This window comes from Ambystoma mexicanum, chromosome 1q (assembly GCF_040938575.1).
Source record: "Ambystoma mexicanum isolate Mex_15411 chromosome 1q, UKY_AmexF1_1, whole genome shotgun sequence".
Classification (NCBI taxonomy): domain Eukaryota; kingdom Metazoa; phylum Chordata; class Amphibia; order Caudata; family Ambystomatidae; genus Ambystoma; species Ambystoma mexicanum.
In genome coordinates, this window is record NC_090922.1 from 1,297,900,592 (window position 1) to 1,297,917,370 (window position 16,779).

Below are 16,779 nucleotides of genomic sequence, written 5' to 3' on the forward strand. Positions count from 1 at the left end.
GGGACTCCTGGCGGTACAGCTCTCCCCTTTGGTTTGGTGTACAGGCCCATGGGATACCCTTATGGCACCCATGGGTGGGGGTACAACCCTGTGCCCTAGTGTATGTTTTTGGGCACCTGTGTGGCCCACAGAGCAGGGTACGAGCTGGTGGCAGCTCTGTGCTGAATTTGACAGGTGCTCTGAGTATCCTCCATTTTGGGAGACCCAGGCCCTGGCATTGGAATCAGTTGATTCCTGATAGGAAATAAGTTGGCCCCTGTGGCCTCTTACTTTCTATTGCCTGTTACCTTGTTTTCCCAAAGTCCTGGGAAACCCTGACTCTGTCCCTTCCCCCTGACTGACTGTTGGGTGGAAGTTCCATACATGGTGTTGTTGTGAAGTCCAGGCCAGACTGGCTGGAGCCTTCCCAGTGACTGTATGTTGTGGGTACGCCAACTCCCTCCATAGCACAAATCTTCCCCTTGATGGGGGGAGGGGGAAAGCCATAGTTGTGGCTCTCCAATGTAAGGCATGATGGCCCTGCTGCACAAAGAAGCTCAGCCTCCCTGAAGATTGATGAAGTCATGAAAACGTGCGCTAGGAGGAGCAGCTAAAGACTGGTAACAGAGCGCCTGCCTTCACATCTTTAAACATTGTTCCAGGAGTCCTGGGCTCACAAGGCAGTGCAGCAGGGCCATCATGCCTTACATTGGAGAGCAACAACCATGGCTTTCTCCCTCCCCCCATCAAGGGGAAGATTTGTGCTATGGAGGCAGTTGTTTCCAGTCACCTGCCAGCAAAATCAAGTGTGAAAAATACAAGGACCAGAATCCTCAGAGCTAATTAACTTGTCACACCTGAAACAGAAATGCAGACCCGGCTGAAAAAACAAAGAAACTCAGACTCCCTGAAGATTGGTAAAGTCATGAAAACGTGTGTTAGGAGGAGAAGCTGAAGTCTGGTAACAGAGCGCCTGCCTTCACATCTTTAAACATTGTTCCAGGAGTCCCGGGCTCACAAGGCAGTGCAGCAGGGCCATCATGCCTTACATTGGAGAGCCACAACCATGCCTTTCCCCTTCCCCCCATCAAGGGGAAGATTTGTGCTATGGAGGGAGTTGTTTCCAGTCACCTGCCAGCAAAATCAAATGCGAAAAATAGAAGTACCAGAATCCTCAGTGCTAATTAACTTGTCACACCTGAAACAGAAATGCAGACCCGCCTGAAAAAACAAAGAAACTCAGCCTCCCTGAAGATTGATGAAGTCATGAAAACGTGTGTTAGGAGGAGAAGCTAAAGACTGGTAACAGAGCGCCTGCCTTCACATCATTAAACTCCCTGGTAGACAGACCTACGACAGGCTGCCGCATAATTCCAAAGAGAAGCGCCCGGACTGTTGTCCGCCACCGTCGATGACCGCCATCACCAAACGGAGCCGCCGTGCTCCCGTTGCCTAAGAACTTTTGATTCACGGACGCACTCATCCACATCGCGACCCGCCTTATCCCACCGGAGAAGGCCAGGCCGTCGACGCGCTGAGGAGCATCCGCCGGTGGGTTTTCTGCCACCCAAAGACCACAGAGACGCCGACGACTCAACGCCCTTGCTGGGCCACAGTTCTTCAAACACTTTGCGGTCCAGAACTATCGACATCGAGGTGCCCCGCACTCCTCTTCCTTGCAGGACGTTTACTCTTCCCCGTCGAGGAGCACCGCTAGGAACAAAGCTGCCACTTCACCGCCGTAGTTCAACATGTTCATCGCCGGATGTTCGATGACCCATGGCTCCTGCCTTAAAGGGAGTGCATTCAAGAAGGGCTGTTGATTTCCCGACGAGGAACTCTACAACACCAGGTACTTTGGGGTTGCTGAACTATTGGGAAGACTCTTGTGAACAATTTATGGACTGTGCTTGTGATATATCTTTATTTTACAGGTAGCCCAGGGGGAGGGAATCTCGAAACAAAACTGTGTCTAGGTAAACGGGGTCAGTATTCTGCCTATTGTTCTAACCAACTGCTTTCCTCTTCTATCTATTGTTGGTTTCCTTTACAAACTGATTTGTGTGACATTTAACGGTACAGTTGATGCACTTTAAAGAGATCGAATAGTAATTGTGGTACCACTTAGAACTGTATAGATTTGCCATTATAGATAACCGAGTACAAAGTGAGTTATTTTGATATTGTACATAACCTTGAATATTAATTATATAAAGACTGTGTTTTAACTAATACAGTGTGCAGACATTCCTTTGTGGGTGCTTGGGGACTACACTGTACTTAAGAACCAGCCTGCATCACCTCCTGAGAAGCTAGGCCTTGATTGCTCGACCACGATACCAATAATAGAGAATCTTGGCTGGGGTCCTATGTGCCTCTCCACTGCCATATAGAGAGCAGAAGAGATGACCCCCCCCCCCCGGTCTTTACAACCATCCTCCTTGCTAGTAACATGAGTGATATCATCAACAATGAATCCAGCCTTTTGAATGCACCCCAGGTGGTTAAGTATAAGAGCAGGCACATCAGTAGTTGAACAGTGTACCTGTACAAAATTACCACCCTGTAGATCCACAGGCTCAACAAAACTGAAGTCAGCAGTTGTGAATACCCGTAATGCAGGAATGTTTCAGATCAGACTTAAAATATCTGATCTGCTGAGCTGTTTTTCCGCAAAAGTAGTAGGACCACGACCAAAGGTAAATGGGGTTGCTGTTGGTACTCTTGTTCAGAGAGGAATTGCCATAGCATTTCGGTGCTCGACTGCCCATGTGGGCAGGATAAAGACTGATATGCAAATGGATATTTCCCATCTGTGAAAGGTACAGTGAGCAAAAAGTGTGTGCTGCAAACTCTCATCTCAGAACAGGTTATCATGCCATGTTTCTTTCTCTGTTAGGCGAGTAGATGAGGAAGGCGGAGGGTTGGGAGGGGAAGGGCGGGGGAAGGGTGAGGGTGAAGGCGGGCTAGGGATGGTTAATGGGGGCTCCCTGGCTGCTGTTGGGTAATTTCAGGACCACTAATGGCATCGTCATGATCCCCCACTGTAGCTAGGGGTTTATTGGAGTTTATATGAGGGCGGCACTCTGCACATCATCCAGTAACCAGCTAGTCAAAATGCCCGCCCCCTTCTTTCTCATGGTTTCCCCATAATAATTGGGTCTTTAATAGCCTCAGCCTGTATCGAGCCTAGTGTAATGTAGAGTTCATGGGGTCAGGTACCTCAGTGATAACTGGCAAATTGTTACCACAGGCCCTCCTTCGTAACCTAGCCCTCTTGGCCAGTTGCCTTTGTTTTCTAGTCTTAAACGGTGACACCACCATTATGTCATCTATTTGTTCTTCCACCTCCAACACGACATCCGGCACCTCCATAGAGGAGCCACTCCCCACTGTGGGTAGAGGGATAGCTGTGGTTGAAGTTTTCTGGGTCGTTGGTAAGGGGCCGGCTCCTGTGTCCTGCAATCTTTTGTCCATTGTGGCTATAACCACCCCTTGTTTTTTTACTTCTTCCAAGATTACACCACATAATTTGAATACATTTTTTGTGCGAAATGGATCACGCCATTTGCAGGTACTGAGGTTTCAGACAGGGAACTTGAATCGGGAATGGGCTCCTGTTGAAAACTGGTCTGCTGAGCACCAGACAATCCCCCTGTACCCGACATATCAGTGGGAAAAAGAACTGGGGTATTCGATAACCATTGCACAGTTGTCTCCACTTCTTGTGAGATAATTGACATGTCCGCAGTTGAAACTTCCAGGATCTCAGATAGAGAATCAAATCCCCTTATGCATATAGACAATAGTCTCACATATAAACCTGCCATGGGTTTCATAGCTTCACTTGGCTCCGAGCCGTTAGGGGGGGGTCCATTTTTCACCGAGGGAAGGGATACACAGGCAGCTGCTGCTCCTTGCAGCGAATAACATAGTGCTAGTAGGCAGCTGCCAATGCCAAGTGGCTTCAGATCGTCCGCTGGGAAGTGATACAGCTGGCAAATGACACTGAACAACGCCTCAATGCTATAAAGATAGAGATGCAAGCAATCAGGTTGATGATGTTGCAGAACTGCTATGTGCTGGACTTGCTTACAGCAATGCAAGGCAGGATCTGCAAACGGATCAGCGAATCATGTTGCACATACATATCCCCAACGACGCTGACAATGGGCCCCTCACACACATAATAGAAGCCCTGCACACGCTTGGCACCCACATGCAAACAGAGGCTTGCATTCAAAGAAGCCACTGGTTTGACAATCTTTTCTCTTGGGCACCTTTGTGGAGGGGGGGATTGTGAAACTACTGGTACCAGTGATTGTGTTTGTGTTGGTGATCTTTTGCACCTGCCAGATGGGACTTCGATTCTGTGCCAAAGCAAACAGTTCCTAGCAGTACAATGATGATGGTTTCAATTGGGGTCCATGGGGCACCTTGCGGTACATAGGACAGTGCAGTACAAACAGATGACCCTGACAAACCCTGTAAGGTTAGATTAGAGCAACACCTTCACCCCCCAGGCACCCTCACAACTCCCCCACCAGACCCCGAGAATTATGAAGAATACTGGGTCGACCTAGCAGGAGATGCGGTATGCATATATATATGACATGTACCCCTGAACAGAGCGTGCAAGCAGGGAAGGTGTATGTTCAGTGTTTAAAGCATGGGTACCCAAAGAAGGAACATTGCCATATTTGGAAGCAGAGAGACTGGAAAGGGAGAAAATAAAGAAGGGCGACCGAGAGAGGCTCACACGTCATTTTGTTAATGTTGGATTAACGAAAGAGGGGAATGTTGAGAAGTGGGGGCGATCACCCAGGCCCCCAAGAGGTGTGTTGTAGATGCTTGGGTAGGTTGTAGGGGGGAGAGGGGTGTCAATAGAAGACACATTATGGGTAGATTATTATGTGACTGGGTGTAGATTGCACTAGAAAATAAAATGCCACCTTAAAAAACAGCAGCCATCTTGAAATTGGGGCCTGGCACTGCGATGCAGCCAGCACAGTAGGCCCGGGCATGAAACATAGAAATACGTGTGTGAATGCAGGAAAAGGTTGCAGCTTGGGCAGCAGTGGGGAAGGCTAAATTCACAGGGATTCATAAACCTCTCATTGTCTCATACTAGTAGCACGTGCAACTCAGAATGAATGCACCATATAAGGCCATGTGAGGGCAGAGAGCTCCCTGTGAGCAGTTATCCCACAAGAAGGAGGGCACATGCCTCTGACCTACCCCAGCCCAAACCCCAAGTTATAGTGTCCAGATGCCCCTGTCCCAAGACCCCAACATTCCAGAGTGCAGGTCAAGCCCAGACCACCAACCATAAAGATGTTAGATAGCCAGTCTATCTGAAAGGTCATAGCAGAGTATCCTAGGCCCGTGTGATTTGTGCTGCAAGGTGCCAGGGAGGGAAAGTAATAAATCTAAGCCTGGGGTGGGAAAAACCGGAACAGCGCAGATGCCACGAAAGTATCCTCTGCGTCCATGTCTGCAGAACCAAGTGGACATTAGGCCACAGATAGGTCATGCTACGGTTTGTTTTTTTTATTGGTAATTTGGAGCTGTTCACCTGTTGATGTCCGAAGAAGAACCCCACGTGGAAGAAGATGGACAGAAGAAGCTGGGACCAATGACCTGGCAGCCCCTATGGAGCAGGCTGCCCATGTATAGGGTTGCAACAACCAGCTCCGTGGATTTGTAACCTATGTGGTGTATGTCAATGGTGATGCTTCTTTCCTTTATAAGCTATTGCTCATGCTGATTTCATCAGAGCGCTCTGTTGCAGTAGAGTTCTTTGATATAGCATACTTGTCTTTTTTCTTTCTTTTCATAAAACTTGTTCTCCTTGCAAGAGTTGTGCTGGACCTGTTTCCCCCCTAGTGGGTTGTATTTCTTCTGGTGTGAGTGTTGAGGAGTTGCTCTGCATCATTCAGATTTACTCTTCGTCGTTTTAACTTCTCTATGATCTGTTTCATGCTTGCTCCTTTTGAGCAGCCACAGACCTCTGAAATATGGGGCCTGGGAGGGAAATTAGTGCTTGCCTCTGAACATCCATTTAGTGCTACCTGTGGGAACCCTGTGCTCGACTTAAGCATAGGCATGCGTTTACTAGTGTACAATGATGCATCATTTTTAACCTTTACGTTTCTGAAAGGAAAGCCCTGAGGTATGTGTGTATTGATTAGAAAGAATGCCAAAGATAATGTGTAGTGGCACCAATAAAACCAATGCGGTTTGGTTGTTTTGCATATTAAAGAGCATTTCGGGAAGATATGAATGGCCAAAGAGCTTTATATCTGTCATATAAATCTGAGAGAATTGTATGCTGGGTTTGATACGAGTTTCCTTTTTTAAACAAAAAATGTTTTAATAGATAATCAAAACTCACCCTAACAATAAAGATTGCGTAAATATCAAGGTGATGAGCCCCCCACCCCCAGCAGTGAAACTTCCAGTCAGTTTGGACGTCTTCTTCCTGAACTGTCTCATTAGGGCATTATGGGCAAAAGCAATATTGCTGAGTGTGTCCTTAGATGACACTACTGGCATATATTCACATACACGTCCTGAACATGCTTTGTTACACATGCATAATTATAGCATTATGAGAAAAGCCGACATGAGTGTGTCCTTGGGTGGGAGTACTGGCATTTATAGGCGCAGCTAGCCTGAACGTGTTTTTTTTTACTCTGGCATTAGTGATGTCTGGGCAAAGACAACAGGAGTGTGCACTTATGTGGGAATACTGGAATATATTGCCATAGGCAGAATTAACCTGTTTTCTTACAGTGGCTTTTCTAGCATTATGGGCAAAACTAACATGCGTGTATTACCTGCCATTACTGGCATATGTTGACATAGTCATGAAAACACCATTTTACACTGTAAGATATTGTGGTTAAAGGCATCAAAAAACGTGGTAGGATATTATCCTTTGCTCTGGCTTCTATTGGATTGTTTTCATGTTCTACCCTACAAAACCGATTGTAAATGTTATGCTGTTTTATTCAAATGTTCACAGTGTTCTAAAAAAATTAGCTATTTTAACCCATTATTGTAAAAAAAAGTACTCGCTGGGTGTTGGCTTCTGGAGTCCACCACCACTCTGCAACCCTCGTCAACCTTGGTTTTTGTGACTTCCTGACAGTGCATGGTCTCTTATGCACCTTCCTACACAATTACCCACCAAATGAAAAAATCACCAGCTGTTGCGTGCCACTATCCTGTTGTCCAGCAATTTTGGTGCAAGGCCATGGGGGCATTTGACAACCAAACACCGAAGCTTACTGGAAATAGAAGCCATTGCTGAGCTCATCTAAATAAAGAGACTGGTTCTTCTTGGGCCAATCCAAAAATCAGGCGAACAGCCACATTCTGTCCCGACTGTCAATGTTCCAGGAGGGCGTGGGGGGGGGTGGGAGGGGTGGGGGAGGTGTATGGCGATCTCTGTAAATAAAGCATGCTGTTCAAAATCTTTTCATAGCGATCTAGATTTCCCTTTTATTTTTGGCCTATCGCTTAGGAAACTGAAAGACAAGGCTAAAGCTTGGGATAGAAGCACACATGTGTAAGTAAATACGCTTCTTACTAAGCGTACTTTTGGGGAGTATGCTAGGCAGGGCTCCCCTAATGGCAGACCTTTGATTATGTTGTAAAGGTGACAAATCCGCAGTTAAGACGGTTTGTCATCTTTCTTCATTTTAATGTATTACCTGTCAGTGCTCGCATTGGAGCTTGGCCTAAGGTTCAATAGGAAATGAAACTGTCAACTCTGTAAATCTAACATGGGCACTTTTCGCCCTGTCTTAACATCATGTGGAAGACTAAATAAGGTGCACTTCATAGATCCAACATATGTTAGGAATCCTGATCATAATCAGTCTGACCGGTTTTGGTCATTTTTGTTTGCAGCAAAGATTGTTATTGTCACTGCGGGGGGGTGGCCTATCATATTTGTCTTGAGGTGGTTAACTTGATATAGTTTAAATCATGATTCATGGGCCCTCATTACGACCCTGGCGGAATCCGCGGTGCTAAATGCACCGCGGAGCATGGCGGAAAGCCGCCGATAGCGCCATGGGGGTTGGCGGATTTACCACCCCATGCCGACCTTGGCGGAGCGGTAAATCCCCAATCCCCATTTTACCCTTCCCCATTCCCATTCTTGCCCCATAGGGTATAATGGGAGTGGGGAAGGAGTTAATTACGCCGCCGTAAAGTACGGCGGCGTAATTAACAACGAGGTCCCTTAGCGCCATGGTTTTCTCCGCCCGGTAAAACCAGGCGGAGAAAACCTCCATGGCGCTAAGGGAACTCGTAGTACGGCGGACGGGTCCGCCGCGATTAGCGCTGGCGGAAACCCACTCCGCCAGGGTCCTAATGAGGCCCCATGGAGTTTTAGCTCTGTGGGGAATTTGTAAATTATAAATTAGGAATGTATAGTCTTATATGAAAATTGAATGATGATGTATTCTGATTGTATTCCGTTCCTATTACGTTTTTCCTTAGAATATGATATATGTTTATTTATATAGCGCCTATACACAATGGCCCTCATTACGACCCTGGCGGAATCCGCGGTGCTAAATGCACCGCGGAGCATGGCGGAAAGCCGCCGATAGCGCCATGGGGGTTGGCGGATTTACCACCCCATGCCGACCTTGGCGGAGCGGTAAATCCCCAATCCCCATTTTACCCTTCCCCATTCCCATTCTTGCCCCATAGGGTATAATGGGAGTGGGGAAGGAGTTAATTACGCCGCCGTAAAGTACGGCGGCGTAATTAACAACGAGGTCCCTTAGCGCCATGGTTTTCTCCGCCCGGTAAAACCAGGCGGAGAAAACCTCCATGGCGCTAAGGGAACTCGTAGTACGGCGGACGGGTCCGCCGCGATTAGCGCTGGCGGAAACCCACTCCGCCAGGGTCCTAATGAGGCCCAATGTGTTTCAAAGCGCTTAACAGTGATATTAGATATTGTTGGTTTTATTTTTATTGGTTGCCTGAGTTGATGCATCATTTTTATTTGATGTAAAAGGTTTCTTTGTAAACCAAATCGATCAATACATTTTTTAAAAAAACATTAGCATAATCTAGTTATGAATTACCCAGTCTTCCAACAATGGTAGCGTGATCGTCCTTTGGGACAAAGGAGAGGTCCCTGCGAAGTTTAAACAGTTTAAAAAAAGCTGTCCAAACCATGTGAGGTAAACTCTAAGCCTGCCTGTGAGTAAACTCCGGGATTCTTGACCTTGTCATCATAGTTCGCTGGCAGGCAGGTGCACCTGACAACAAATGCGCACCAGATTTCTTTATCAGGCAGCGAACAATCATTGTATGCACGCTGTCTAATCAGGATCTAGATAGGCTGACGACGTGTGTTTTATAACCACTCGTTTTCCAGGTATACTGTGAGCTTCCAAAGGACAAAGGCCAAGTTCATGGGAATGAGTAATTTAAGTAGTTATTTGAGAGACCAATAATTAATGTAAAGGTTTGAGTGAGCCCCTGGGAGCAGCTGATAGGCAAGCCCTCTGTACACGTATGTAACTTTAGACAAGGATAATTTACACGCGCGCATGAATACACGAGAGGTCGGACGGAGTCCTCGTGTTTCACTTCACATCGGTGTGTATTCCGCGCTCTAGGTTTATTGGTGCCCAGACAGCCTCAGAACAAGCTGCAGGCGGCGAAGAGGTGACTACCAGCACCGCAGGCAGTGCAAATAAAACGCTTTGCTGCAGGACATCTGCACATGAGAGCGCCTGGGGCTGGGGACCAATTCCGTTTGTGAGGTGTGCGGTACAAATACGTTTAACATTAACATGAAGGCTTCCTCCTGACCAGGGGAACTCTGGAGAAGGTTTCCGAGAAACGTCCCTCTGGTCCCTGAAGAAGCTTGCTCCTGGTCACTTCCTTGTCACCGGGTGGACGCCAGCAGGGGGGCTCTCGCCATGCTGGCCTGGAAGGAGTGCAATGGCCTGCGGACTGCCGCTGGAGTCAGCGTCTTTGTGGCCGTATGCATCGCCATCGCCGTTGTGTGCGTGACGGTGGGCAGAAACCCCAGTAAAGGTAGGACTTGCTCCTCTGCTAAAGTTTCTGGTCCCTGTTACCCTCACACTTGCCTTATTTTTGTAATATTTGGAGGTTAATGCAAGAGTTGTGTAAGCTTAGGCAAGAGGCAGACATTGAGGATAGGATTGCAATGCAACTCCCGATAATAGCACGATACATATGTGGATTCTGGACGTGGCAGGGGAACTGTCCTTTATGTTATTGTCATTTTTACTCAGAATTTGAGCCATTAACCTTAAAAGCCTCTAGGGCTGTGTGGTATCTTGCGGGTGGACCTCCTCGCGCTACCTGTCCGCACTCTCATTCATGCAATAATGAGCCGACTCAGGAGCTGGGGTGCAGCACCTCTTTACTTCACCATTCACAATAACGAACTGCCCTTTGAGCGGTAACCCCGCCCCTTTGCAACACGTGGGACGCAGCCCACTAAACTATAACAATAAACAGAGGACTCATCCTCTTGTCAACTGGACAGTGACGACACCACACCCTCCCGTCACTAAACATTTAGTTACGCCCTCAGTCCATTTCTTCAATGAGGCTATGAGGTTTCTTTCTTGTTCTCTGTGGTCGATAATCCACTCCTGCAGATGGCTCTGCCCCTGTCTCGGGCGCCATGTCGTTTCCAGAGTCTTCCCTGTCTCCCTCATATGGAGTGTCCCACTGAGAGAACGTGTCATTTATGCTTGGGTCACCTGCATACTGGGTGCCAGGCATCCATCTGAAGTGAGAGTATTTTCTGGTTATGGACCGGCGATCCCCTTCCACGGTGATGAGTGATCCCTTCTTCTTGATGATGATGAGTGGCTCCTCATTGAACGGAGCTACATTTTTGCGCTGTTGAGATTGTCGTACCACTACCATGTCCCCTGGTGCCAGGTCACTTCTTCTGGCCCTACGAGTGACGTCGGCAGCTTGTTTCATATTTTCTTTCATGAGAGTGTCTCTTATCCTCATTTCAGCATCGTCCTCATATTGATCTTCATCGGCAGCTACATGAGGTAGTCGCGTTCTGATCATTCGGCCGAACATCACTTCTGATGGTGACTTCCCAGTGGTGCTGTGCAGGGTATTCCTGTAGTCTCGCATGAGTTGGCATAGCAGTTTCTCAACAGGTTCTCCTGTGAGGCGCGCAATTTGTTTTGTGCGCTTAATGCTACTCATGAATCTTTCTACTTTACCGTTTGCCTGAGGCCACAAAGGTGTTACTTTTCGGTGGCGAAAACCCATGTATTCTGCAAATCTCTGGAAGTCTTGTCCAGTGAATGGAAGTCCGTTGTCGGATTTGACTACTTTGGGTATTCCATAGGTTGCGAACATTCGATCCAGTGCTGGGATGGTGTGGTGTGCAGAGGTGGACGGGACTATCTGCAGGTCAGGATATCGTGAGTATTCGTCCACGGCTACTAATATGTATTCACCCCCTTCCATGGGCCCAAAATGGTCGATGGCTATTTCTTCCCAGGTTCCTTCAGGCAGCGCGGTCATGCTTAGCGGTTCAGGGAATGTGTACGGCTTTATGATGGCACAGGTGGGACAGTTCTTCAGTAGTTCTTCCACAGAGGTGTCCAGTTGGGGAAACTAAAGTTTTTGTCTTAGCATCCTTTTAGTGGATACAATGCCCCTGTGTCCTACGTGTGCTATTTCTAGAACCTTCTGTCGTAAACTTCTCGGGATTACGAGCTTAGTCCCTTTTAGAAGTAGCCCTTCCTCTGACTTTGCAAGTTCTTCTTTGACAGCCAGGAAGCATGTGATGTCTTGTTTGGTGTCATCATTCATTGTTTCGCGAATCTGCTTTGCATGTTTCCATCTCCCTGTTTCTAGGCATCTTAGGATGATTTGTATTCCTTGGTCGGTGTTAGATTCCTGTGTTATTTGCTCCATGTCAAGCCCTTGTGGTATGCAGCTGTCGATAACGTATCTTATATACTGATCAGCAATGGATGGTTCTGGTCCACCTTGTTCTCTAGGATGGCGGGAGAGAACATCTGCAGGGTTCTGTTCTTTCCCCGGCCGGTGTATGATGGTGAATTGGTAGTCCTGTAGTCGAAGTGCCCACCTGGCTATTCTTGGTGGCATTTTTGCCTGAGGATTGCCATAGATGAAGGTGAGTGCCTGGTGGTCTGTTATTACTATGAAGGGTTTTCCATATAGGAAGAGGTGAAAGTGTTATAGGAAGAGGTGAAAGTGTTTGCAGTCCCATACGACCGCTAGTCCTTCTTTCTCTGCTTGAGAGTAGGCCTGCTCCGTTTTGGAGAGGCTTCGACTGGCGTAGGACACTATGTGTTTCCCGCTTCCCTCTTTGTCATCCAACTGCGTGAGAATGGTGCCTAAGCTTACGGGACTGACATCAACGATGAGTTCCGTGGTCTTCTTTGGGTCGAAATATGCCATGTTTCGGGCATCGGAGATGGGGTCTTTAATGATTTGGAATGCTTCTTGGCATTTAGGTGACCATGTAAATTCGGTGTTAGTCTTGGTGAGAGCTCTGAGGGGCTTACTGATGGATGCAAAGTCTCGTATGTATCTGGTGCAATAGCTTGCAAGTCCTAGGAAGGATCGGAGATCTTAGGTTGTCGCGGGTGGTTCAGCTTCACGGAGCGCACTAACTTTCTCTGGGTCAGGTGTCATGCCCTTCCCCGAAAATATATGCCCAAAGAACCTGAGTGTCTTCTTGCGAAATTCACACTTTTCTGTGTTGAGTGTTAGTTGGGCTTCTTCTAGGGCCATGCAGACTCTCATTAACGTATCATCATGTTGCTCTTGAGTTTGACCGAAGACTAAGATGTCGTCACTATAGTTCAAGCAGTTGGGCACGTGTTTGATGACATTGTGAATTTTCAAAAACTAAGCCGCTTGTAGCGAAATAGCCCTAGGTGGGTGGCAAAAGTGTGGGGCCTTCCGCTGGCTCAATGATGTCTGCCTCGAGTAGCTTGGTCAGTTCATTTTCAACTTGCTGTTGGATGTTGATGGGAATACCCCTATAGTGTTGTGCTACTGGGGGGATGCTGGTTTCGATGTGAAGTTCGATCTGCTTGCCCTTTAGTTTGCCGAGGCCTTTGAATAATGTGGGGACAACTTGGTCGATGCTTGCCGTTGGGTCTAAGTATTTGTGCACCATGAGACGGTACAATATGTGAATGAGTCCCATCTCTATGGCAGATCGATAGCTTAGAATACATCCGCTTTCCGTGGCGGCCTCTAGCACGTGCATGGGGATGTTTTTTTCATGTTCCTTGTAACGGCATGATGCCATGAAGAACCCTTTGCATGCCAGTGGTGTTTTTGAGCCGTAGGGATAGATGAGGGCTCGTGCTGGCTGCAGGTGAGGGGCGTTTGGTATGCTTTTATATACTTACTCACTGATCATGTTCACGGTAGCTCCCGTGTCTATCAAGAATTCGGCAGCTGTTTGATTGATTTGCATTCTTAGTATTGGGCTGTGTTCTTTTGCCGTGTTGTTTCCAAGGGCGTATAGATATCCCTTTTTCCGCTGTGTTTCTTGGTGTTTCTCCGGTCTGTGGGTTCCCTCTTCTGATGATGCACCTGACACGCTGTCTGACTGTGATTGTTCTATGAGGCACTGCACATATCTCCTGGGTCTTCTCCTTGTCTTGGATGGTGTGGTTTTGTTCTCCCTCCAATCTCTCTTCTCTTGCCTTCTTTCCGGTTGTTCATCGTGGTGTCTGTGCCGCCCTTGTTCGTGGAGTTGGTGCGTTGCCCTATAATGTTGGGTGGGCTGGCTCTGCTCCGGTTCAGTTGTATATTTTCCGCTTCTTCCTGCTCCCCTCATTTTGCTGCGAAATATCAAGCATACAGCCTTGTAGTGGTTGCCACCACCACATGCGCAGCATGTCTGGCCCATGGCGGGGCATTTTCCTTCATGCGGGTATTCGTGTCCACATCGATAGAAAAAGGGGTCACTGTTGATTCTCGCTGGTCCTTCCAACTTGTTGATGCTTTCGTGCTTGCCGTGTGTGATCTTTATGTCATCCATGCCTTCCACTTGCGCCGCGAGGGCAGCGTCTGATCGTGCCAGACGCAGGATTTCCTCTAGGTTTCTCGGCTGTTGTAGTAACCGTTTCTGAAAATCTGCGCTTTCGCACCCCACTATGATCTGCGAACTGAGAGCCTCCTCATTGGAGTAATTGTTGAAGTCACAGTGTTTCATTTTTGCTCTTAGTCTCATGACAAATGCGTCTATGGATTCGCCTTTGTTCTGCTTGGTGGTGTGGAATACGTGTCGTTCATAGTCTACGTTTGTGTGGGGCGTGAAATATTCTGTGAGCGTTGTTTTTAGCTTGGTGTAAGTGTCTATGGTGTTTTCCGGTATTTCATCAAGGATGTCACCACAGGCTGGCCGCTGATTTAGCCCTACCTCTTCGCCTGCCAGTCAGTGTCCCTTTCAACAGAGGAACAGCTGCGCTGGTTGTGGGATCAATGTACTAATACCTAATAGTAATACTAAAGGCCCTGCTTTTTAAAGTATGACTCCCCAGCCCATCCTGGTGGGCTGCTGAGGATGTCGCTCTCTTCCGCGCCCCCCTTTGCTCTCATATGCCCGACTGTAACCTTTCCTTTACTTGCACAGGGCGCCACTGCTTTCTACCTAGGTGTGCGTTATGCGAATCGGACACACAGGCCTCTACTACTGATATTGGCATAGCACCAGTGGCGTCGCTAGGGGGTGCTGGGGCCTGCCTCCTCCCCCCCTGTGAAACCCTGTGCCTCCCATGCGCCCCCCCTACCTAAAACGAGCAGTGACCATGTTCTCCACCTACTTTTGTCTGTGCCCCTCCTAAATTTGATTCCTGGCGACGCCACTGCATAGCACAGCTATCCGAAGTTGGTCTGAGACCACCAGGCTCGTTTTCACATATTACTTAATGCTCGTCGTGAGTGGTGGGCCAACAGCACACGAGATACATTTGAACATACGTTATCCTTGTCTGGACGGGTATATGTTACATGTCTATAGGCACTATGGGATTCTCTACAACAGAAAAGTATGTTCTGTTCTCTGAAATATCTACACAAAAGGTGTGCGTAAGGGGTGAACCATTTAACTGGTAGGGATATTCGTTTCCCGTGTATTCTTGGTCTAATGTCACAGTCTTGTTGCAGGGTTAAAGTGCCTTTTATGCTTCTTCTCAGCTTCTTGGCATCACGACACAATCTAAGGGATTTAGTGCCCAGTACACTTCTGGTCAATTCCAGAGTGTGAGTGCCCTGCTCACCCGCAGGAATATTGTGCCCAGTCAGGGGTCAAGTCCTAAAAAAGAGTGGGGGTGGCTCTTTAACATACCAATCAAATGTGACGCCACTTAATTAGCATATCAAGGCGAAATATGCAAAAGACATTCAATTGGTTTTGCATAACCATTCAAATTGCACAGGACGAATGACATGTGCCTTTCATAAAACCAACACACGCAAAAAAAAACATGGGAGGATATTTTCTTCTAATAGTGTTTTGAAAACGTTAAAAGGTGTGCATGTTTTAAACTCCAAGAACCAATACCAACTTTTGCCCTGGAGCATGCAGTCCCGAAATGTGGCTTTTCACCTTTAGTTGTGTGTTGTTTTTCATTAGGTTATATGGTGGCAGTCAATGTTTCTCATTTTATACCCCCCTCTAAAACAACTGGGGGGACGGGCTCCACTCTCTGAAAAAGGGGAGCGGATGCCATCGACCTGCGCGTACACTCGACTTGATCCCTGCCCTGCTCACTCTGCTTGACAGACTCAGGGATATAATGCCCAGTTGACTATGCTTGATTAACTCTGGCATATAGTCCCTAGCTCACTTTGCTTTATAGTCTCATAGAGATAGTGTCCAGAACATTTACTGGAATATAGTGCCAAACTTTCTTCCAGGGACATAGTGGCTCTGGGATCTATGCACCTCTCTTCAATTCTCTGTAGTGTTCATGGATACAACTGAGTATCTCGATCCTCACATATCCGACGTATCTAAGAAGTCACACTACCAGCTACACCTCCTCAGAGGTATCCTTCCTTTCCTCTCCTTCCCCCAGAAGCTCACTGTCTCTAGAGCCCTGGTTCTCTCTAAGCTGGACTACTGTAACAGCCTCTATCTTAATCTGCCCGCCTCTACTCTCCGCCCTTTGCAACTCATCCAGAACAGGACTGCAAGACTTGTCCTTGGCCTCAAGCCCAGGGACCGTATCTCTCCAGGACTGAAATCACTACACTGGCTCCCAGTGACTGCGAGGATCAAGTTCAAAACCCTCTGCATTCTCCACAAGGCCGTCTGGGGCATTGGGCCAAAATACCTTCAACTCTCTCTTCCTAAATATCTTCCTTCTCGAGCTCTTCGCTCATCCGCCTCCAACTCCCTCAGGGTCAGCCGCTTCTCCAAACAACGAGTTGGGGGCAGATCTCTTTCCACTGCAGGGGCCTCCCTCTGGAACAGCCTTCCTACCTCCCTGAAACTTGAGGAGAACCACCTCCGGTTCCAGAAGCACCTCAAAACCTTCCTCTTTGCCTCCGCTTTCTCTCCCCCTCTGCCCTGCTAATACTACTGAAACTGCACTGAATCTGCAACTGGGCCATTCACCGTTCTCGGCCCAGCCACTCTCCCCTGCACTGCCTCCACGGCAACCCCTGCACTACGGGACTGTGTCTGTATCCATACAGCCCCCCTTCCCAGCACTTGTCTGCACTTACCACGCACATGCCACCAGCTGGCCCTTGTTATTT

General features: G+C 47.8%; 1 protein-coding gene across 1 annotated transcript in view; it reads left to right on the forward strand.

Annotated features, from left to right (window-relative positions):
- The first annotated feature begins 9,662 nt into the window (after window positions 1-9,662).
- FAM151A (family with sequence similarity 151 member A) overlaps window positions 9,663-16,779 on the forward strand; it is a 415,979-nt gene continuing 408,862 nt past the window's right edge. Inside the window, exon 1 of the mRNA XM_069642124.1 lies at window positions 9,663-10,053. Within this exon, the coding sequence (XP_069498225.1) occupies window positions 9,936-10,053 (118 nt within the window). The 5' untranslated portion in view covers window positions 9,663-9,935. The remainder of the gene's footprint in view (window positions 10,054-16,779) is intronic.